Source organism: Xenopus laevis, chromosome 9_10S (genome assembly GCF_017654675.1).
Source record: "Xenopus laevis strain J_2021 chromosome 9_10S, Xenopus_laevis_v10.1, whole genome shotgun sequence".
In the NCBI taxonomy this organism is placed as follows: domain Eukaryota; kingdom Metazoa; phylum Chordata; class Amphibia; order Anura; family Pipidae; genus Xenopus; species Xenopus laevis.
The window spans coordinates 54,040,253-54,063,693 of NC_054388.1; the positions used below are offsets into that span (position 1 = coordinate 54,040,253).

A 23,441-nucleotide genomic window follows, 5' to 3' on the forward strand; every position below is an offset into this window, starting at 1 on the left:
CTTTTTGCAGAGAGCCCAGAACAGCTAACAGGTGCAAATAAGATACTTTGTAACAATTTTGAGACACAAAAACACAGTTTAAATGAGGAGAAATATTTTCAAACTTTCATAACCTGCCAAATTTTTTAAAACAAACATGGTAATTAGGGGGTGTGACCACAGAAAGGGGTGTGGTCATAAAATTGCTGTGCTAGGTGCGGGAAAAAAAATTTTGTCCCTCTTTTTACTTCCAAAATGTTGGGAGGTATGTAATCACTAAGGGAGCCTGACAAATAAACACGCCCCAAAACAGGTCAATATCTGAGGTAACTTTTTATTCACTGCTGAAATTATTTCTGTTCCGCATCCAAATCACATATAACATATTTCGCAACTTCTCGTCTCCAAAGATGTCTGAGTACTACCCTGGCTACGCGCGATATCACGAGGTGAAATAAGTTGTAAAGGGTGAACAAAGATGGCTGCTCACCGCAGTACCGAACTGAAACTTGCGCGGCGCTTCTGTCAAAGCTACAAGGTGATACGCGCGCTGTTCTTTATTCCGGAAATGACGTGACGTCGCGCTACAACGTTGCGTGGTTGCTAGGAGAGCCGAGGCCGCCAAGCCCGGGAGCGGCTGGGTAGAGCGTTTTGCGCGCTACTCGAAGGCTGGCTGTCGGCTCTGTAAGGGAGTTCAAAGGTAAGTTGTATAAATTGTGGCTCTTTACACAAAATAGGTGGTTTCGTGCCCATGAGCCGTATTAGAAGCTCTCACAGCAGCGAACCACGAGGTTAATCTGCACTTTCTGGTATTGTGTGCGTGGTACGTGCCGACGATGGTGGCTTCATGGGGGCAGAAACGTTGGCAGCCTGCCGCAGCCACGTTGTACTTATTGCTTCTGTATGGAATTCCAAACTGCTGCGAGACGGGCAACAATTCGCTTTAGCGTCTGGGAGACTCGGTGCTTGTTTAAAGATCGTATTCTTTTGTTTAACAGCAAGTGTCATCTTTAACCCCCTGTGTCTCACTGACAGCCTGGTTGTCTCTTTAACACTTGACAGATTATTAAATGCTAAAGTTTGTGCAAACAAGGTCTTGTAACCCATCAGAGTGAAGTAGCAGCAGTTTGAAATATGCATCGGATTACTTGCCTGTGCTTGCTAGACTTGGGGCAAACTTTGCTGCCTTTGATTGCACTGCCCCATTAATCTTTTATGCCACTGTCAGGTAGGCTTTTATTGTATTAAAATGTTCCGCACTGCCTATCCAGTCCTATATTTATCTCCACAAACGATTTGCATAATACTAAACAAAGATCACATGCAAATTAGGCACTCTGTTCTTATTAATAAAGATATTGTTTATTAGGACTGTTGAATTTTTTAGTTAAGTGGCGGAACTGCCGCTGGGTATTAGTCAATTTTAGGGGTCTGCTGAGTTGTAAACGTGAAAATATGTTAAAGGAAGGTCCTCCCTAGATTCATTTTATAGCTGCCAATAAACTGCAGCAAATAACACTTTTTTTGGTTGGTTTTATTTATTATGTATCATAAATCACATTAATAAAAGCATAACTGGGTTCTGCTCTGGATTGTTGAAGTCTGTGACTCTGAGCTCAGTATTTGCTTCTGATTAGGGTGTTTGGGGAGCTACTAGTGTGTAGGTGCTGCTCTAGACCACAAGTCCTACCTATCATCATTAGGTGATGTCTAGCAAAGCATCATGGTCTACTTATCTAAAATGAGTTCCCTTCCTATAGGTAAGAGGATAGATGTGTGGTGTAAGTCCAGTAACTTAGACTTGAGCAGGTCTCTTACGGTATTGAATGCTTGCAGCTGAACTGACTCCCAACATGTGAGGGAAGGTTGCTCGAGAAATTCTGAGGCTTTTAAGTTATGTATATGGCTATATGCTGAATAGATCTTTGTAAGCTATGGGTTGTATGCGCCTCTCTTCAGCTATCACATGGCGAAGAGAGAGATTCTGTAGCCAAGGGCAGAAATGCAACACAGATATTGCTCTGTTTTCTCTTAGTTATGCAATGTCTCCTTATAAATGCCCTCTATAACAATGTAATGTATGGGCTTTAACCTGTGTATTGGTTAAACAAAGGATCAGCTATACTCTGACCAGTGCAAAATACTTTGTTTTAAAAGGGACCTCCTAAATCTGCATGTCGAAAAAAATTGCATTCCAAGCAACTTTCTAAAAAACATCCATTAAAAATGTTCAGTGCTTTTAGAGGTATTTGGAAATGTAATTATGACAGCAGTATCTGTCTGGCTCTTACAAATCTCTCCTCTGCTATCCCTGACTACTCACACTATATTTTATTGTATTATTAGTCAGTTCTCCTCTAGCCAATACTTTTTTTCCCAACAATACCATGTTCAGTGATTACCACATACCTATATAGAATAAAAAATAACAGTAGCTTCCACGGCATTGTGGGAACTGGAGTCCTGGCTTGAGGAGAGCAGATCTCTCATACATTGTTTTTCAGCCTGGAAAACTGGAAAGAAAAAAAAAAAAACATTTATTGGGTGTATATCCCATTTAAGTGTTGTACATATTAGGTTATGACTTGTGTAGCCACAGTATGTTCCTTCTGAGCATATTCACATTAATATGTGTGGGAGCTGTGGTAAGAGCTCAGTGTAGAGTAAATTGATGATAAATCCAGTTAATAGAAAATATGATTCAATTAGGATATGTGCAGTGGTTAGAAAAGGGTCCACAGATAATAAAATCCTTATTTTTTGGCAGCGCCTTTTATTTTAAAGCTAGTGATTTAATCAGCGTGTTTGTTCCTCAGTTTGTATGTACCGGGTTATGTATCCCACAAGTTATATCATGCAAATAGCAGCTGTCCTATTGCATAGGCTGAAATACACATGGACAGTGTCAGTTACATAACAGAGCTGACACATGTGCCAGTGAAACTAAAATCCATGGAGAGTGTGCCCTTGCTTACTTCATCCTCAGCCCACACCTATCAAAAAATGGCAGCTGCTCTTTCTGGGAAATTGGTGTATATTGTTAGAACCCTATGCTAGACTCCTGCCTTTTGCTTTGGTTACAGCTAATCAGGTTGTATAATAAGGCAAGATGGTGCCAGTGGAAAATGATATAATGGATAGTGGCAAGGTGGTCCAATTAATACTTTATTTTAGTGCCTCTGCTTCTGTTGCCAGGAATCCATAAATGAGCATTACATTTCTCTAAAGGAAGCAAGTTAATGTAAATGTATTAGAATTTTGTGTAGACTTTAGTGTTTGAATCTGGATTGGTAGTACAGAAAATATGGACTCTGTGCATCCCTGTTTATGCTTATACTGAACTGATATGTCATTACTAAAGTGCTATGCGATGCACAGTTCCCTTCCTCGTGAATAATGAACAAGCTTAATTGAAACTCACACTGTGAAACATTTAATTACATTTATATGGAGTCAGTCTCCTAGTAAACCTTCACAATAGCTGTACTAATTGCTCTGGGATCTTGTTTCATGCACTTCAACAAGGACATATCAAATGTTGTATATGTGAGTAAGTCTGAAATGGACCTTTCAAGGAGCAAGCTATTTTACAGGATGAGGCAAACTGCATCCCCCCAGTTGCCACCAGCAACCAAACTTCTCCACCCCATCCTACTTTAATAACCACTGTGAGAATACTCTATTATAAAGATTGCTAGAATCTCAGCCACAAAGCAGGACAGGACTGCTACTTACAATCAGTTCCAGATAGGAATGCTCTATTACAAAGATAGCTAGAATCTCAGCCACAATGCAGGATTGCTGTTTACAGTGGGTACCAGATAGGATCTGTGCCACTGTGACAGAATGCTGTTATAAAACAGCTAGAATCACCGTCAATATTCAGGACAAAATTGCTCCTTTGTCAGAGAAAGGTAAGAGACCATATGAGTAATCATATCCAGCTGACTGCAAAATATGGTGTTAGGGAATCTTAGTATCTACAAAGGCCTTTAGTGCTTAAGTCCGTGCATGTTTGCCATGTTGCCTTTTCTTATTTAATGCATTTAATTTTCCTTTCTCCTAAAGGTAAAAGTAATCAGAAAATGTGCAAGGAGGACGTTGTAGGCATGTTTCAGGTGCAACAGGGCAAGGCCTTGTGAAATGGCTATTCATGGCATCTGTTGGGACAGAACCGCACCATGCAGGGTCAAAACGTGACCGTGAGAAACCGTTAACTGCAGTTCCTTCTTTCCGACTCACCGTGTTTAAGAGTAGGAGTCATGCGACACGGTACACTCCTGTCTTGAAGCTGGAGAGAAAATATGTCAGTGTGACTCGTGAGAATAGGCCAGATCACTGTTTTGTCCCCCCAGCTGTCCATCTTTACTCCAGTTACAGCAAGGGGGTAGCTCCTCTATCACCAACTCCTCCAGTGATTCCACCCAGTGGCTCTTTTCACCGTCTCCGATCTTTTCATGATCCATTTGATAGAGAGCTAGTTTTCCAGAGATCTGTGAATGGTCATACATACTTCCAGAGACTTGAGTCTTTGTTGCTAAGGCCAAAGGTTGCTATTCTAAGGCCTCACACCGTTTCAAACAAGCATCCACCCATCACGCCTGCCCTGCAATTGTCCTATAGCTCGATGGCCACCTCACTGATAGATCAGCCCCATTTGTCAACTGCAGCTGGTGAACCACATGAAATTTCTGTACTGAACCCACCCAGAATGGCAACGAGGACACTTTCAGAGAACCCCAGACCAGCCCTGGTTACAAACTCTTTCTTACGGCCCTGCAGCGCCAAAGTACATTTGTATTCACGATCAGACAAGAAACAGACAATTAGCACTTTTAGTTCTCCATTGCGCCATGGTTTGAAAGACTTGGGCCAAACAAAAGAGGAGACCCAGCTGTATTGCCACAACTGTATTAACCCAGGAACTACTTTAACCAACTACCAAGGTGTAGCAACAACCAAAGCAAACAATGAAACTGCCTGGAAATTGGTTGGAAACAATAATATGGCGGAGATCATAAACTACCAAGAGACTCAACTAACTGGTTTTGTGAAGACATTAACAGATAAGGGAGACCTGTTAAAAACAACACACATTGTCCCACCAATAGAAGCAATACCTGTAATTTGTGATGACACTGTGTATACCAGCTGTAAGGAAAGCGTTCCTTCTGCCTTAAATCCAGTTGCACATCGAGAACTTGCCCTTTTGCCATCTGCATCTAGTGAAGTTTGCCTTAATGGCATTGTTGAATGTACCTTAGCCAATGATGCCAATGTCTTTACTCAGCAGACTGCTGCTCATTTTAAAGCCCCAAGTCCTGGTTCTTCATGTGAAAGTCTATCTTGCCCCAGTTTATATACACCTGCCCCAACAAGTGGGTCCCATCTGCCAGACATTGGGAATCATGTTCATGGGGTCAACATAACCGTGATGGCAACCCAGATCTCCACAATACACTTGAACAAGACTTCTAGTGCCAAAGATACCCCAGTGCAGCCTGAGCGTATTGATAACTTACAGTAAGTTTCACTGAAAGATTAGATAAAGATGTAACTGCATGTGTATGGGCAGGGGATAATAATACTTTCCCCCTTAAGTGATACCGACACTAAAAATGTTATTTTCAAAATATTAATCTACATTAAAAGTTGCCTATTGGGCATGTTCGATCATTTTTCGCTGATCGTTCTGATTTTGTAAGTAATTGCTACTTGAAGTTCCTAAACCTGACTGTTTTGCCAACCTGACTGTCTCTTCTCTGTCAGTTAGTTTCTAATGCTAACGGACTATAGCTGCACATATATGGCAGCCCCCTCCTAGAGGAACACGGGGGGGGGGATAAGAAAGGAAACGTAAAAGCATCACACATATACTTTTATGGCAAAATTATAAATAACATTCAAAAACAATATTATGACAAACACAAAAAAGGATATTTACTGGTGTCAGTATCTCTTGATCCCTGTAGCAGCAATCAAATGTTTAACTTTAAAAGGGATATATGAAAAATGCTACTTACTGATTTTTATTATGGATTACTAGACATTTTTATTCCTTTGTCCCTGAAGTCTCATATGCACTTATGGTTTGCATTTTTTCATTTTTATTTGATACTTCCTTTAGTTGCTGATGTTCTTTGCTGTCAGAAAAGGAATCTTTATTCTATCGGAGTCAGCTGCTTATTTGAATATTTAGATGCTGCTCTATGCTCTTTGCTGGTACCCCAACTGCTGCTGGGGGAAGTCAGGAATGGACTTCACGTGTACCCCTATTTCCACATTACTCTGTTCGATAGGCATGTTTTTATTCTCTTTTGTTAGGAGTTGTTTTTTTGTGGGCCTTCTAGTTTAAATTCCTCATTCTGCTTCATATGAAGATTCCTGGGGCTGCTATTTATCTTTTATAACCCACTGTTTCCCTGTTATGGCCTTTGTTTCAATTGCAGGTCTCCTGTGCCAAATCAAGAACTGGATGGTGTTGAGGAGGAACTCCCAGATGACTTGGATGACAGTGAGGTAGAGGAGGAGGATGAAGACAGTAAGTGGTGTGCACTTCTTTGTTACTCTTTCTTTACTGAATGTAGCCACAGTGTATTTGCCACAACCCAGGAGTGGGCTGTTTAATAATGGAGGACTTGGCAGATTTCATCATGGACTGGACTAATCGTTAAAATTTTTTTTGTTTTAACCACATAGTCCAACTAGTCAATCGGTCATGTTTAAAGTTGTGGTTCACCTTTGAGTTAACTTTTAGTTATAGAATGTCTTATTCTAAGCAACTTTTCAATTGGCATTCATTTTTTCTTTTTTATAGTTTTTGAATTATTTGCCTTCTTCTTCAGACTCTATCCAGCTTTCAAATAGGGCCCTGACCCCATCTAAAAAAACAAATGCTCTGTAAGGCTACACATTTATTGTTGTTGGTAGTTTTTATCACTCATCTTTCTATTCATGTCCTCTCCTGTTCATGTTCCAGTCTCTTATTCAAATCAATTAGGGTTACTAGGGTAATTTGAACCCTAGCAACCAGATTACTGAAATTGCGAACCAGATAGATACTGAATGAAAAACTAAATAACTCATAATAAACTATACTAAATAATAACTAAATAATAAGCTGCTGTGTCGCCATTCAGAGCTGAAGGAGAAAAAGCACAAGATACACTGATAAGCTCTTTAGTATACAATGGGATTCCTCAGAACTTCTCTTTTATCTACTCTCTATCCTGTGCTGAATGGCTACACAGCAGCTTGTTTATATAAACTATAGTAGTGTTTCTGAAGCAAACACACCAGTTTGACCAGTGCAGGGAAACACTACATTATATTGTTATTCTTGGTGTCATCTTCTGGTGTTACCGTTCCTTTAAACAAAGTTCAGTGCACATGGCTTTATTTTGTAGGGTTGGGCTAAATGTGAAAGTAAACAAAGGAACAGCCTTCAGTTAATAGTATGCATGATCTTGCAGCCAACATGACAAAACGCTGGGGCCTATTTATATTGCGTAAAACATTGTGTAAAAAAAATCACCAGTGATGTTGTCCATAGCAAACAATCAGATCTTTGCTTTCTAACTTGTAGGTGACTGTGGAAAACGAATTGATGATTGGTTGCTATGGGAAACATAAACATGGGAAAAATAAATAGTCCTCAAAGATATGTCAAAAGTCTCCTGGCATATTGTTAACCATTGATTGATGAATCATTTGTTACTGAAAATCGGTTAACCAATAATATCATTTGTATAGTAGTGACAAATCTGCCCATGTGTGGCAAGCTTTACAGCCAAGGATTGCTCATTTGGCAATTAAAAAGGTAGTTCAGCAATAAATGGAATATACTGAGACCTGGTATAGATTGCTCAGTGTTTGTTGGCAAAAAGAGAACCGACTGTAGCCAATCAGAGCATGGAATGTTAACATACATCTAATTGGGGCACGGGATGTGAGCAGTTCAGATTTTAACAGAACAAACTCACAAACCCAGTAGCAGTGTGTGGGGGAAAATTCTTTATATGAATCAAAAAATGTGTAATTTTGTTTTGTAATACAGGCAGTGTGGACCAAGATAGTTTAATCAGAACCCCTTCTGCCGCATCCTCCACTAAAGACAGGTAAACTGCATTTTTTTTTTGTGGACAAGTCTGCATATGGCAAGTGTGTCTTTTGTAGCTCATGATTAAACAAATCTGCAGTCTACAGAGAAGCCCTATACATAGCGAGCTTTTCCTTATCTCTCAGTCTGCAGCCGGGGGTGGGTGGGGTTTTTGATGTGTTTGTAGACTGGGAAAGTAGAATCTGAAGTATGGTAAGATGTTCGTTTTGGAAAAAGGGTGTATACTGCTCCTTTATGTGTACTAGTCTACTGCATCTGATTTGGTTGCTTTGGTATATTGTACCAGGTCAACTTTTATTACGCTACATAACCACGCTTCAGGATCCACATGGGATGAGGTGAATAACTATTCTTCATGATTTATACAGTATCTTCTCTGTAATTCTCATATTTGTTTGAAGGCAAAGTGATGAGTCCATAGGCCAGAAGTCTGCAGAAATGGATGGCACAGTGAAACCTGCTTTCACCGAGAGTCTCTTCCCCAATGTTCACCCAACATTATACTTTGGAACTCCAGAGGAAAAGGGTAAGATTGCACAGTATTTTGGTTAAGTAGCCATACTGCTCTGAGAGTTTTGTGTGATAGGCCACACAGAGCAGCAGACTTAAGTGGAGCTGCAGGTTTAACAGCCAAAAGTGCCTTGTGCATTATTTTGCACATGGAATGTGCTTGTATAGTTCAAATCCCCTAGAGAAGCGATAGACAATCTTCAACATTATTGACAGGCAGACATGGGAAGAACATACCAACAGAACTATCATTCTGCTCACACTGGTACTCCTGTAGGTGGGCAATCATATTGGTTTCTTGACAATAAAGTGTGTTTTTTTTTTTAGTAACCATCATTGCAAGCTACTATTGTGTGTGTGTGTGTGTGTGTGTGTGTGTATGTGTGTAAATATACATACACTCTGTACTATTATATACATGCCTAAATATATCTGTTTTCTTTGTAGTGGAGCTTTTACCATGGGCACAGAGGAAGTTGCTTAAATGGAAAATGAGCAATGTAACCCCGAATGTAGTGAAGCACACTATTGCACGGTCTCACTTTCGAGTATCAAAAAGTGAGTGACAAAGCTGATGACTGGGGACTCATAAATATGTCTGTTCTGGCTCTATCAGACACAACTGTTTCAACTTCCCCTTTCATTCTTTTAAACAGACCATAATCTGACTTTTACATTTGCTGCCCAGTATGCTGCATCTTGTGTCATTTTGCCATCCTTAAAATCAGGGGGCTACACTTTACAGTGAGGACTGCTACTCCCTGGGTGTCTTCGTATAGGTGTCATAGTAATGCTTTTACATTTTTCTTTCCCATTGATCCTACTTGTTGGTACTGTCACCAGCATCAATGACATTTTTAAGAGGCAGTATTTACCAGAGTATGCCTTTTTTAACATTTTTGAGCAAAATAAATAAAACTTGTGCTGAAATTACGTTAATTATAAAGCAGTAAGTGAGCATTGCTTTGCATTCATGTTTACTACCTCTCCTGTAAGTAGTGGGGTTAGAGTGATGGCACTTGGGTCACTTTGTTGCCCACAGGAAATATCATCTGACATGGAAGTTGCCTTTGAAGGTAATTTCAAGATAATCTGTGAATGTTTTACCCATGCAATTAACATTAATTTGTGTGCAAAGGTATGTTTGAGCACTGTTGCCCATGGGAGAAGAGTTTTCCCATGGGCAACAAGTGCCCCTTTAGCTAGAAATTATATGCTCTGCCTCCTCCCTTTGCTCCTTTGATGTGGCTGTTATGACACAAACCATATTCATTTAATATGCTGGTATACTGCCTCTTTTAACTGTTCATCCTTTTGCTCTGTAGGCATATGTCCTTCGCCTTTGTTTATTTAATTAGGCCGGTTGTCCTTGTAATTGTTGGTTTTTGTATTAGATTAGTTGTGCTTTTGCCTTTCGGTGACATTTAGTCGCCTGGTGACTAATCGCCTCTTCTTCGGGGCAACAATCTCCCCGAACTGCCTTCTGCCTGCTAAAATGAAAAATCGACTGTGGCAATGCATTTGTGGCGCTTCAATTGCCGAAGTTTCCTCGTGAGGCAACTTTGGGCGACTTTGCATTGCCGCAGGTGATTTTTCATTTTAGCAGGGGGAAGGCAGTTCGGGGAGATTGTCGCCCCAAAGAAGAGGCGATTTGCACCAGGCGACTAAATCTCCCCGAATCTGCCCATGTGCTAAAGCCCTTAAGAGATACAACATTTAATTCCAAGATTTGTCTGTTTGTCTCGCAGAAAACCATGATTGGTTGGGATGCTGGGGTCACCATATGAAATCGCCTGCATTTAAATCTCTCCGAGCACATCAGAAGGTATCTTAAACTGCAATGCAGCTGGTTATAAATATCTCATATTATTACCTATTTATACATTATGGGGCAGATTTGTTAAAAGAAAATTCAACCCTTTAGCAAAAAACCGTACCCCCACCCCATGTAGACCCCCCTCGCTCCTCTCCCCAGCCTAACTGCCCCCCCCGGGTAAATGCCCCTAACTTTTTACTTACCCCTCGGTGCAGATTAAGGCATCGGAGTACACCGCAGCCATCTTCCAGGTCTTCGTGGCGTATGCGCAGTAGTCGCAAACCGGTAAATTGCTCCAACTGCGCATGCGACACTTCGCCGGTCTCAGCTTACCGAAGACCCGGAAGATGGGTGTGTGGAATCTCAATGCCTGAATCTGTGCAGAGGGGTAAAAAGTTAGGGGCATTTCCCTGGGGCAGCAGTTAGGCTGAGGGAGGGGGGTCTACATGTGGTGGGAGGTAGGGTTTTTTTTTTTTGCTAAATTCTCCTTTAAAGTGTGAGGTTAGAACACACCATGGAAAAACTCGCTAACTTTCTATTCATTCCTATGGGATTTTTAAAAGCATATTTATCAAATATTTATCTGCCCCTGTGTGTTTCTCTTGCCTTCTCTGCTTACTTAATAATAACTCAGAACATACTGTACCTGGAAATTCAGTTTTACTGTTACTGAAATGTTTGCTCCTCTGTCTATACACCCTCAATTACATTTTCCATCCCCCCCCCCCAACAGCTGAACCATTTCCCAGGCTCCTTTCAGATTGGCAGGAAAGACCGTCTGTGGCGCAACCTTTCAAAAATGCAAACCCATTACGGGAAGAAAGAATTTAACTTCTTCCCACAGTCATTTGTACTTCCTCAGGACATTAAGCTACTGAAGAAAGCCTGGGAGGAAGGTGGAAACAGGCAGAAGTGGATTGTGAAGCCGGTACGTACCAGGCATAGCACCTGCCTACCCTAAAAGGAGAAATAAACCCCCCTTTAGAGAAAAATCCCCACCGCCCCCCCCCTGCACAGTGTTACCCCTGAATTGTGCCTCCTCTAGAAATACTGGCTGCACATGCAGAGTCAGTGTATCTCATGGGCGCCATCTTCGACGCTTCAGTGTTCTTCGTAAAGTGAACGCCATATTGGTGCATGCGCAGTTGGAGCAATCTTCCGGTTCAACTGTGCATGCCACAAAAGTAGTGGAAATTGCCGATGGGAAGGAAGATGACCCGAACCACCGGAAGATGGCCTCCATGTGCTCTGCTGACTCTGCATGTGCGGTCAGTATTTCTAGAGGGGACACAATTAAGGGGTAAGACTATGCACTGTCATGTTTTACCATTTCAAGAGGGGCAAGAGCAGCAGTGCTTAGTGTTCCTCTTCTGCCACAGCATATACTTTTGACTATCAATATTGGGGACAATCTACCCTTCCGTGGCATCTATGGGGTATTCACATGTTGCCACGTATTCAAAATTAATGATTTTGCATGCTTTTCAGCCTGCCTCGGCTAGAGGGATGGGGATCCAAGTTATACACAAGTGGAGCCAGCTTCCCAAGAAAAGGCCGTTGTTGGTGCAGAGGTAAAATTTACTATGGAGATAGAGATGGATCTGGCGAGAGAGGTGGATCTGGCGAGAGAGGTGGATCTCGCGAGAGAGATGGATCTAGAGCGATCTAGAGCTATAGATAGATAGATACATCTAGATAGAGAGATACATCTAGATAGAGAGAGAGATACATCTAGATAGAGAGAGAGATACATCTAGATAGAGAGAGAGAGATACATCTAGCTAGCTAGATAGAGAGATAGATATGTCTAGAGAGAGATACATCTAGATAGAGATAGATAGATGTAGATAAGCAAACTACCCATGAAAGACATCTAAGTGACAGATGCAAAGCAGAGCAGGATGCGGCAATCACTGAATAAAAAAAGACCTTCACTACATCAGTGACAGCCGGAGATAATATGCGCAACATAACCAGGACTATAGATATTTATAAAATATTTATAGATAATCTATAGCTATAGATTTACGGTAGATAAATATGGTAGCTGGAAAATCCACCTTGTGTCTATTCCTGTTCTAGAGAAAGACAAGGAAAATGTGGAGGCTTTATTATAGTTACTGTGCTCTGTTGGTGATTTGGTTACTGAAATTTACTTCTGCCTCTCAGGTACCTACACAAGCCCTACCTCATCAGCGGGAGCAAGTTTGATCTTCGAATCTATGTTTACGTCACCTCCTTTGACCCCCTCAGAATCTACATGTTTACAGATGGCCTTGTGCGCTTTGCTAGCTGCAAGTATGGCTGCTCCTTTTTCCTATTTCTTGAGGGGACTCCATGCTTCTGTTACATGACTAGGCCTCTCGTTCCAGGTATTCTTCTTCCATGAAAAGCCTCAGCAATAAGTTCATGCATTTGACAAACTACAGCGTGAATAAAAACAACGCAGACTACCAGGCCAACCCTGACCAAACTGCATGCCAGGGCCACAAATGGTAAGGGCTAGGGGTGGATTATAGGCAAAGATGAGAGTGGGGTCATACATATTACTCATGAAAAAAACATATTTTCTGACAATAGGCCCCACTACTCTAACTCACCTTTAAATTTACTTTTATTATTATGCAGACAGTGATCTAAGACAGATTTCAACTGGTCTTTGTTTTTATTCCTTTTTTTTTTTTTTTTTTTGAATGATAAAAGTTTTAGTTAAGTAGTTTGCCAATTTCTACTTGCAGCTTATATCAGGTTACATATTGTTTATTTACTCTACCAACTGTGCAGTAGTAGGAGAGAGTGGAAGATAAATAGGAGAAGACCTAAACAGTTTATTCAAAATTATTCAAAATACATTTTCAGAGATGCTTAATGTGCAGTTATCTACACCACAGTAACAGTTAATTATTAAATTGAAAATTGTGACACTATACAGGAAGTATATGCAATTGAATCACCAATCCCCTATGGTCCCTTGGGGGATAACAAAAATACTTAATTCATACAGGTGAAACCAAATATTCCAAATGCAATTTCATAAATATATATTAAAAATGATTTTTATTGCTGTTTACATAGATATTAAATAAAAATTCCTTTAAAAAATAGAAGGCCAGAACACAATTAAACATTTCTAAGTCATAATATGAATATAATAGTAATACTTCAGCTATGTAAAAGATCAGTGGCAGCTCAATTGATTGAAATATGCACATTCTACCTTTCACAGTTCATGAGATAAATCGGATTGGATAGTAATTCTGCACCAAGAAAAGGCTCATATCTGGACGCTATTAGGACAAAGTATTATATTTTGGGGTGTCCACCACCCATCTATGCAGGCCTCTTACCAATACCGCTACAGTTTCCACACTTGCGTTTCCACACTTGCATTACAGATTTCCTCCATGCATGTGTATGACTTCACTTTCTGCTCGTTCCAAAATTTTCCCTGATGCCTCTGGACTGCACACAAGATGGCGCCAGATGCTAGTAATGCGTGTGTTCCACTATGGAACGCAACTTCCAGCAACAAGACATCACTCCTGATTAGTAGCTATCAAAGATGATTTGGTTGTAGATTTTGCTGTCCATCTTTAGTATATTGAAGGCAAGGGTTCCACTTGGTTTCTGGGACGGTCTTCATCCCTAAGGACTTTATTAACCAGATTTCATTAAATTATTAAGACCCATATTTTACACATTCACGTTCTAAACAGGGGCCACAGCAGAACATGCCATTCACATTTAAAGTGAAAGGTACTTCACTTTTATCTTTATTGCTTTCTCTCCTCAGTTGACTAGGAGCTAATATATCTTTTTACTGTGGGGGTTTTTTTTAATGCTCACTTTTGTTTTTTTATCCAGGATGTTAACTAAAATTTAAACTTTCAAGAGGATATGCCAATGCTTTTTTTAAAAAAAAATATTTAAAAATCTCCACTATAGTTTGCTAATATACAAAGGTCTTTACTTCTGTTATTAACCTTTTCCTTCTTTTGGGACCAGGAGTTATTTTCTGCCCATCATTCTAACTTTCTTTATACGCCCTTCTAGTTTTTCTTTCAAATAGCCAGCCATTTTTTTTAAAAAAGAAAAAACCTGTTTGACCCCCATCTCTCAATGTCTTCCCCTCTACTACAGTTTCTCTTCACCCTCCATAAACAAAATTCCATCTTTCCACATTATTTTATGATAGCCATCCACTGGCAGATATGAATTATCAGCTTCATCTTTAAAGAATAAGTAAACCTTTGTATAATTCTTTAAAAGGACTAACCCTCAAAATCCCATACTTCTTTCACAGCATTCATACTAACCTCTTTCCTAGTACACAAGCACAAATCTGCAGCACGTATCTTCCACTTCCTGTACCAGTGTACAGGAAGCTCGACCCCTATCATTTTAACAAAAAATGTGAACCTCCAAAAAAAATAATCTAGTCTGTGTACCACCACAAAAATATTGAGGCTGTAGATAAAATGAATCCATTCAAAATCCTCCTCCCAAAGGTGCATGAATAGCTTGGGGCAAAATTTGTGCCCTTTACTGTTGCACGGGTCTGCCTATAATAAACACCTTGAAACTTAAAGTAATTATAATTTGAATGAAATCAGTACATAATACATTAAAAATAATTCATGTAAAAAAGACAATGTGATTAACTTATCCAAAACAATAATTTAATACTATTAAACCAGACTATGTTCACGTGTGTACAAAAAAAATAAAAAAAACTCATCTAATGTCACAAAGACATAGCCTGTGTCCCACTGTATTTCTCACTATAGCCAAAGTGTATCCGTTATATCTTGTAAACAACTAAAGGTGCTAAAAAAACAATCACATAGAGCTGCCATGAAATAACCCATGCTGGATATAACAGAACACACGGGGGATGTTTGGGTCCTTCTAGATCTTTGGGAGGTAATAGAAAATAGGAATAACAGGTGACTTAATTAATTTTTTTTTTTTTTTTTTAAACAAATTAATTTATGCATGCAAGTTGCTATCAAAATAGCCAGATATTCTCTCAAAATAGCCAGATATTCTCTCAAGCATAATCTGTTTTGTCTCCCATTACTATGTTATATAAGCATTCATCTCTCAATAACCTGTGTGCCTCCCCAATGTACACTTCTCTATCTTTGATAATACCTCCACCTTTCACACTATTGTATAACTATATCCATATATTAATGTAAACACTTTAAGCCAATTATTTCCCCTGTAGTGAGGTTATCCTTAAATTGAATCTGTCTAAATTGTCCACTAATTTAATAAACAAATCCACGTGTAACCCCACACTGATGGATACACATGGAGAAGTTTAAAGTCGTTGTGACTCCCAATATTGGTTGAATCGCTTGATAAAACTCGGGCCAATAAATCATGCAAAAAAGCTAAAATCGATATGAAAAAAGGTACTGAAGTAAAAAGAATCCAAAATTATTTTTTTAAATATAAAAATGGTAAAAGCAGTGTAATTTAGAAATAAAAAAATGCATCATAAAAATCAGTACAGAATTCCTTTAAGAAATTTTGGCCTGGAACATAGTATTTGTACCTGGATATTGAACTGACTAAAAGACAGACTACAAAGAGTGTCGGATGATGGACGATTGTGTTAAAGAAACAGTAACACCAAAAAATGAAAGTGTTTTAAAGTAATGAAATTATCATGTACTGTTGCCCTGCACTGGTAAAACTGATCTGTTTGCTTCAGAAACACTACTATAGTTTATAAAAACAAGCTGCTGTGTAGAAATGGCGGAAATTGAAAAACATCTATTTGGCACAGGTTAGATGGTGGATAACAGATAACGCCATTATGTTCTACAGAGTTTATCTGCTGTGTAACCCGAGGCTTTTCTCCTTTGAATGGCTGCCCCCATTGCTACACAGCAGCTTATTTGCATAAACAATAGTAGTGTTTGTGAAGCAAGCACAGCAATTGCACCAGTGATGGCAACACTACATTATATTTTTATTACTTTAAAGCACTTTTATTTTTTGATGTTACTGTTCCTAAAATGCTTTTAAGAGTGGCTTGGATAATTTATTGTCAAGCATATTATCCAAGGCTATTGTGATACTAAAATCTATAGTTAGTGTATGAGTATATATAGTTTATGTGAGTGTATGGAGGGGTCAGGGTGTGTATGGATGGATGCTGGGTTTAATTAGGAGGTGTTGAACTTTATGGACTTTGGTCTTTAACCTATGTAACTGTCTTAACTGAATGTTAGAAGTAATAACCTCACCTACAACACTTTCTTTTAGAGCCATTTGAAAATAATATTTTTTTTCTAGAGATAATTTTCTCATAAATTAGAAAACATGTATATCTGTATATACTCCAAAGACATCCACCACATTGTTGGGGACAAATATTAGATCTGTTCCTAAAAGTGAAATTTAATAGCTAGACACAACAGTTAATAATTACAAGAATTTCCCCATTAACTAAAATAGTTACCCTTTAATGTATAAAAATGTGTGGTAGTTTGCAGAAAAAGAAAGTCATGAAAAGGACATACCTGTGCCATTGTGCATGGATATTCCCTCCTATGAATTCTAACCCCTCTCTCTGTACAGGGCCCTGAAAGCATTATGGAACTATCTCAACCAGAAAGGGTTCAGCAGTGAAAGAATCTGGGAGAAGATTAAAGACATAGTGATAAAGACTATTATTGCGTGAGTCTTAAATTCCACTTATACAAGCAGCTTCCTCAGCTAGACGTGGACATGATGCCACATTGACAGGCCACACATTGACAATGAAGTTTTATTCGGCTGCCCTTTAACAATGTCCGCAATGAAATTGCCTAAAGTCACAGCCAAAAAATACATTATTTGTGTTGTTAATTTCATTTTATTAATTTGTTGTTTTTGTTTAATACTTTGCTTTAGCTCTGAGCCCTATGTGAACAGTTTGTTAAAGATGTACCTGCAAAGCCCATACTGTTGTCATGAACTGTTTGGCTTTGATATAATGCTGGATGAGAACCTTAAGCCGTGGGTACTGGAAGTCAACATCTCCCCGAGGTACAGCGTGTATGGACTACTTTTGGCTTCATTGGAATAGTATACTACATGCTTTGCTGCTTCTTGTAGTCTGTGACTACTCATAGCTACTTGTACCTAGTTAAACTAATCCTTCCATGAACTGACCTGTTTGTAAGGAGAAGTGCAAGGCCATTCCACACTCCAGGGTAATGACACTCAGGGCTAAGTGAGATCTTTTAGGTCATCTGCTTGTCTTATGATGAATAATAACAAAACCCCTAATAATGACTCCTACACTATTAGGCATTCCCAACCTGTAATTCGATTTGACCCTCACATAGTAGGTATGAATGTAAATCACACTTTACTAATGATAAATGTCTCTAATGTTACTTAATTGTTCCTCTTCAGCCTTCATTCCAACTCTCCATTGGATATAAGCATCAAAAGCCAAATGATCAGAGACCTCCTTAACCTTGCTGGCTTTGTCCTTCCCATTAAAGATGAAGTGTGCACAGGGAGTGGCAGTACCAGCTGTCCTTCTATCAGGTTAGTTTGCTTTTAGGGCTAATTGGAATTGCTGCTAGTCTATATGCAGTTGTGGCAGCATTCCAGCCAACCTCTACAGGTGGGGAACAGTAATGCCAAAAATTAATGTGTTTTAAAGTTATGAGAATATAATGTACTGTTGCCATGATCTGGTAAAACTGATCTGTTGCTTCAGAAACACTACTATATTTCATATAAACAAGCTGCTGTGTAGCAATGGTGGACATTGAAAAAAGGCTGTATGGCACAGGTTAAATAGTGGATAACAGATAACACCATTATGTTCTACAGAGTTTATCTGCTATCTGCTGTGTAACCTGAGCATTTTCTCCTTTGAATGGCTGCCACCTTTGCTACACAACAGCTTTTTTTATTTAAACAATAGTAAGCAAACACAGCAGTTTTACAAGTGCAGGGCAACACTGCATTATATTTGTATTACTTCAAAAAAGTTATGTTTTGATGTTACTGCTCCTTTAACATTTCATTGCTTGTACATGTACACCTGCAAGAAGTACAGCCATGTTAATTTTTCTTTTTGTCTGCATATACCAGTTGCATAATTAGTAAGAATAAATATGCATAATGGGGATAATCAGTTGGGTTTTATCCCAGGGCAGGCTTATGGGCTGCTGTAGAAGCTGGAACAGGAGGCCTAGGCCACTGTTAAGATTAGGACAAATTTATAGCAAAGGAAATTAATAACTTCCTCTTCTCCTATTAGTGTGTCTAACCTGGGGAAGGACAAAGGGTGCTCATTAGAGATTCTAGCTGAAGAGAAGAAGAAGCGAGCCCATTTCCTCATGCAGAAGATACCTGATAAGGTACAATACCTCTCAATACTCATAGGATATTCTTGATCTCCCTGTGTGAGGTGGACTATCTATTTATTGTGCTGCTCATTACACAGGATCTCTATGCCACTGTACTTGACCACCTAACACCAGAAGATGTGAGAGTTCTGGTAGAGACTGAGGATGAGCTCTCTCGCTGTGGCCAATTTGAACGCATTTTCCCGTCTCCCATTACCTCTCGATACCTGCGTTTCTTCGAGCAGCCTCGTTACTTCAACATTCTCACCAACCAGTGGGAGCAAAAATATTACACAGCCCGAGAGAGAGGTGAGAAATGGATACATATTGGCTACTCAAGGAACAAACAAACTGAATGCTTTATGTTCTCTCCAAAGAGATTATTTTTTGTCACATAGAGGGGTTGATTTGGGAGGTTTCATAGCACTTGTTTTCCAGACTTTTAGGTCAGTAGGTCTTCTGTATGTATGCTGCTTAGTCCTGTCTGGTGTAATAGATGGTTGCAGACTGTACATACTTTTAGGTTTTCAGGTATCTCACATGTTTGATATTGAGACCAGGCCTTATTTAACTTGTTTACTCCTCACACTGTTTAGGCCAAGAGCTGCTTCAAAGTTTGTGCATGATGAATTACCATTCTGGTACAATGCTGCCTTCCCAGCCGGTGAGTAGGCTGTAGCATTTTTTTCTCATTTCTGCAGATTTCATACCATGGGCCTCATTTAGGTTACTATAAGCGCCACCTCTCCCTGCTTATCCCACACTTTCTTCCCAGAGGCTATTATGCCCACTACTTCTATAGGCACCATCTCTCCCTACTTTACCTGCTATGCCACAGCCCCTTCCCAGAGACTATTATCCCCACTACTACTATAGGCACCATCTCTCCCTACTATACCTGCTATGCCACAGCCCCTTCCCAGAGACTATTATCCCCACTACTACTATAGGCACCATCTCTCTCTACTATACCTGCAAAAATAACCTAGACTGGTCAGTTATCTTTATTTGCTTTTGTTGAATGCAAAAAATGACCGTTGTTGTTGTTTGGGTGATTCACAAAGGACTGAATACTGAAGCAGGACATTATTAAAGGGATATAAATCAAAACATATTTGACTAGTGCAAATAAATGTGAATCAGCAACTTTTCAATATGCATCCATTAAAAAATGACAGTGGTTTTAAAATTATTTATAAATTGAATAACTAATGAAAGCAGTGTCTGTCTTTTGCTATTCTCTGCACTGCTGGTTCTGGCTGTTGTTAACTGGCCTGAGAAGTGGCATGCATCACGTGAAGTGATTAATGAAGTCTTGGCTGACTTCTGCTATGTTGTTTGCTTAAAGAGTCAGAACCATACAAATATGTGGGCGCCAACACCACAGTAATTGTATATCATATATCAGTGGTCCCCAACCAGTAGCTCGTGAGCAACATGTTGCTCTCCAACCCCTTGGATGTTGCTCCCAATGGCCTCAAAGCAGGTACTTATTTTTGAATTCCAGGCTTGGAGGCAAGTTTTGGTTGTATAAAAAGCAGATGTACTGCCAAACAGAGTGACAATCCACATAGGGGCTACTAAATAGCCAATCACAGCACTTATTTGGCACCCCAAGAACATTTTTCATGCTACTGTTGCTCCCCAACTCCTTTTACTTCTGAATGTTGCTCACGGGTTCAAAAGGTTGGGGGATCCCTGTCATATATTATTAACACTGCCAGCTGTTTGTTAATCAGCAACTTCCCCCAGCCTTGAGTCTGGATGTTGCTTGCATTAGAGGCTGTAGAACTAGCATAGCTGCACAAAGCAATGCTTGACCTTTCCTGTCAGTTTAGCTTTTTCTCTCTTGTCGCATAGCTTTCATTCCCGAGTTCTCCATCTCAAAGTGACGGGCATCTAAATGGCTTTACCATATCAGAAGTGATGAGGCACTGGTGAGTGTACCGACTCTACATAACACTGCAGGACTGTGCCAAGTTTCAAATAACTGCAAGATCCTATTTTGTGTCCAGAGCATCCCTCTTGGCTATGTGCTTGCCCCAACCCCCTGTGTTACCGGAGTTTAAGTAATTTCTTGGTACTTTACACAGAGGGCAAAGAGCGTGGGCAATTGGGGGGGTGCACTTGGGCATATTGTACATTTTCCATATTATCCCACAGGGAACAGAAGACAGTATTGACCCTTTGTACCTATAATGTGAGTCACAAATTGTTTATGGAACTAATGGCTGCTTACAGGGGGCAGCAAAAAAATCTCCTTCCTGCATTTCACCCAAACATTGATGTCAACTTAGAGGGGAAGTGAAGGTGAGACTAGAACTCTGAGGGAAATCATTACTTACAACAGTAAATTTTTGTGTTTTCTTTCTTGCAGCACCCTGCCTGAGGAAAATTTGAAATCACTTGGGAGCCCCCATTGCCATCATAGTGGTGTAGTCCCTGGCCAGCTAGACCTCAGCAAGCAGCCTTTCTTATCCAAGACTCTCTCCAGTGTGTCTGAATCAGCCTTTGTCATGTGACAAGCCTTGCACTTACTATCCCTAATCTTGAGTTAAAGAATCTACCTCAAAGTGCTATTATTACCCAGCTGGACATTGGCAGACCCCAATGGACACTGGAGGGGCATCATTCTATCTTCTCCCCTTTGTGAAGATCTCCCTCTGGCAATAAATGAGATTTTGGCACAAAAACTCTCAGAGGTGAAACTCTCGTAATTATGTTGAGGTTAATTTATTTTTATTAATGAAAAACATCTTAAGTGCCTCAGGTTTCCAAAACAGTTGTGAAAATGTGTAAAAAGCTGCAGTATCCTGTTTGGGCTTTCATATTGCTAAAATGTGTTCTAAAGGTAACCCTCCTGTATTCTGTACATTAGGTTTAGAGAGCAGTTTAGCTCCCTGCTTAGGGCAATGGCATTCAGAGCTACTAGTAGCAGCTACCCAGCCGTAGAAAATACTGAGAATTGTCTCCGCTAAAACACAGGTAGTGTCTTAGCAGAGAAAATTCTCACTATTGTCTATTTTGTAGCTGTAAGAAGTAGCTGCTACTAGTAGCTCTGTGTGTCATTGCCTTATTGAGTTTAATTGTGCAGCTGACAGCAAGCTAGCAGTAGTTAAATGCTGGTATCCAACATCAGACATCATGTAGTGATAGCATGTGTTATGCACAGATGTGTATGCGCATTCTGGTTACTGTGATAATTATAGGTCCTGTCCAGATAGCACAAGCATGGCTAAACCCTTGTGTACTTTAGCTGGTACTGAGCATAGTAGTTATTTGCTACACTATTTTAAATGTCCCACCCAGATGTATGACCCTTGGTGGGAGTTACAGCCAATCATATTCTGATGCATACAGAAAACTGTGATAAACCAGTCTGGATCACAAGTCTGCTACTAGCTGACCTGGAAATGAACAGGCTGGGCCTGTCTGATCAGTGTATTTTGGCCACACAAGTTTGACTAGATTGGCCTCATATCCATAAGGTCAACAATGAGTCTTTGATATATGTTGATAGCAGCACAAGAGTAATGGTTATGGGTTACTAACCACATGCACTGGGTTAACTGCAGTTATTTTATGGTCATCTGCTGTGATACAAAGGTTAAGATCTGTTTTCTTCAAGGTTCTTTTTTTCTTTTGCCAAAATAATATATTAATAAAGCATCCATTTCTAAATTGCTTTGCCTGACTCTTTTATTTTGTTGTATTAAATGCAGATTGCATAATTCGTTTTAAAGGAGACATATAGGATACATGAAAAAACTTTTTATTTTTTATGCAATAATGTATACTATATGGTGCTGCTTTTACTTTTGGCTGTAAATGAATATTGTCTTTAAATAAATAAATGGCTCTTTCTTTCAGGGACAAACCAAAGAGCGAGAAGATTGTGGCCATTTACTTATTTGCTACTGTGCAGTGCATTGCTATGTACAGGCAACATGAGTTCATAGGTTTGCTAAGCTGTGGCACTGACAGGTGTTCGGCTGTAATTCACACACATCCCTGCATCTCCCTTGGGTTTCCTCTATTATTAGCCAAGCTCAGTAAATCATACAGCTTGCTCCTCTCTTGTGCTGTGGTGGTTCAGTGCTGGCTTTCTTGAAACAATGACGCCTAAACTAAGATTCCTTTTACAGGAAGTTTCCGTGCCACTTGATGAAGTGTGAGACATTCTGTTTGTTATTGCACTTCCTTGTTTTGTTCAATGCTCATATCCGGAGTGAGTCCTGTACATGGGAACATACCTCCTGCAAAGCACTCAGCTCCCTGGGTTTGAATGGAAATAGCACTAATATATCAACATGTCTAATTTTTTTCCAGGCATAAACTGGTTAAGTATCTCTGGCTGTTAAGAGTGTACCAAAATAAGCTTACCCCCCTCCTTCTCGCTGACTGTACAGCTGGGGTGTCACTTAGTATGTTCCAGGGACGCTAAGTCCTTCCAGTGAAGACTGAGCCGAAGACTGGAATCCTGCAGCTGTCACAGGGCGAGCTCTTGAGATTACAGAATGAGTGTCTCTTAGGAGGGGAGGGCTGCCCTCTTTAAAAATATGGCGGTAATGAGTTTTGCATCAGGCGCTCTCTAAAATGGTAGTAAGGAAAGCATTCCCAAAAGAAAAGCACCAAGTTTTTGTTACACGGG

At 39.9% G+C, this 23,441-nt stretch overlaps 1 protein-coding gene across 4 annotated transcripts; it reads left to right on the plus strand.

The window, feature by feature from the left end:
- The first annotated feature begins 526 nt into the window (after positions 1 to 526).
- Positions 527 to 22,471, plus strand: ttll4.S (tubulin tyrosine ligase like 4 S homeolog). Of its 4 annotated transcripts, none has more exons than XM_018238737.2 (19): positions 527 to 679; positions 4,048 to 5,502; positions 6,429 to 6,520; positions 8,036 to 8,096; positions 8,500 to 8,624; positions 9,056 to 9,166; positions 10,336 to 10,433; positions 11,158 to 11,352; positions 11,913 to 11,995; positions 12,594 to 12,722; positions 12,797 to 12,919; positions 17,019 to 17,117; positions 17,334 to 17,468; positions 17,841 to 17,978; positions 18,703 to 18,802; positions 18,889 to 19,099; positions 19,387 to 19,454; positions 20,651 to 20,727; positions 21,168 to 22,471. In XM_018238737.2, the coding sequence occupies exons 2-19, from the start codon at positions 4,133 to 4,135 to the stop codon at positions 21,310 to 21,312; spliced, it is 3,360 nt and encodes a 1,119-aa protein (XP_018094226.1). In that variant the 5' UTR covers positions 527 to 679; positions 4,048 to 4,132; the 3' UTR covers positions 21,313 to 22,471. The 4 variants fall into 4 exon arrangements, with proteins under 4 accessions (XP_018094226.1, XP_018094228.1, XP_018094229.1 ...); XM_018238739.2 differs by having other exon boundaries at positions 10,357 to 10,433; XM_018238740.2 differs by lacking the exon at positions 11,158 to 11,352.
- The last annotated feature ends 970 nt before the right edge of the window (positions 22,472 to 23,441 follow it).

What these genes read in the sequence shown, in the direction of transcription:
- ttll4.S (XM_018238737.2), top strand. Translation starts at nt 4,133, where the DNA reads ATGGCATCTGTTGGGACAGAACCGCACCATGCAGGGTCAAAACGTGAC. An exon ending in TCACTTTCGAGTATCAAAAA is followed by an intron (nt 9,167 to 10,335) that starts GTGAGTGACAAA and finishes TTTAATTCCAAG; the next exon opens with ATTTGTCTGTTTGTCTCGCA. An exon ending in GTGATAAAGACTATTATTGC is followed by an intron (nt 17,118 to 17,333) that starts GTGAGTCTTAAA and finishes ACTTTGCTTTAG; the next exon opens with CTCTGAGCCCTATGTGAACA.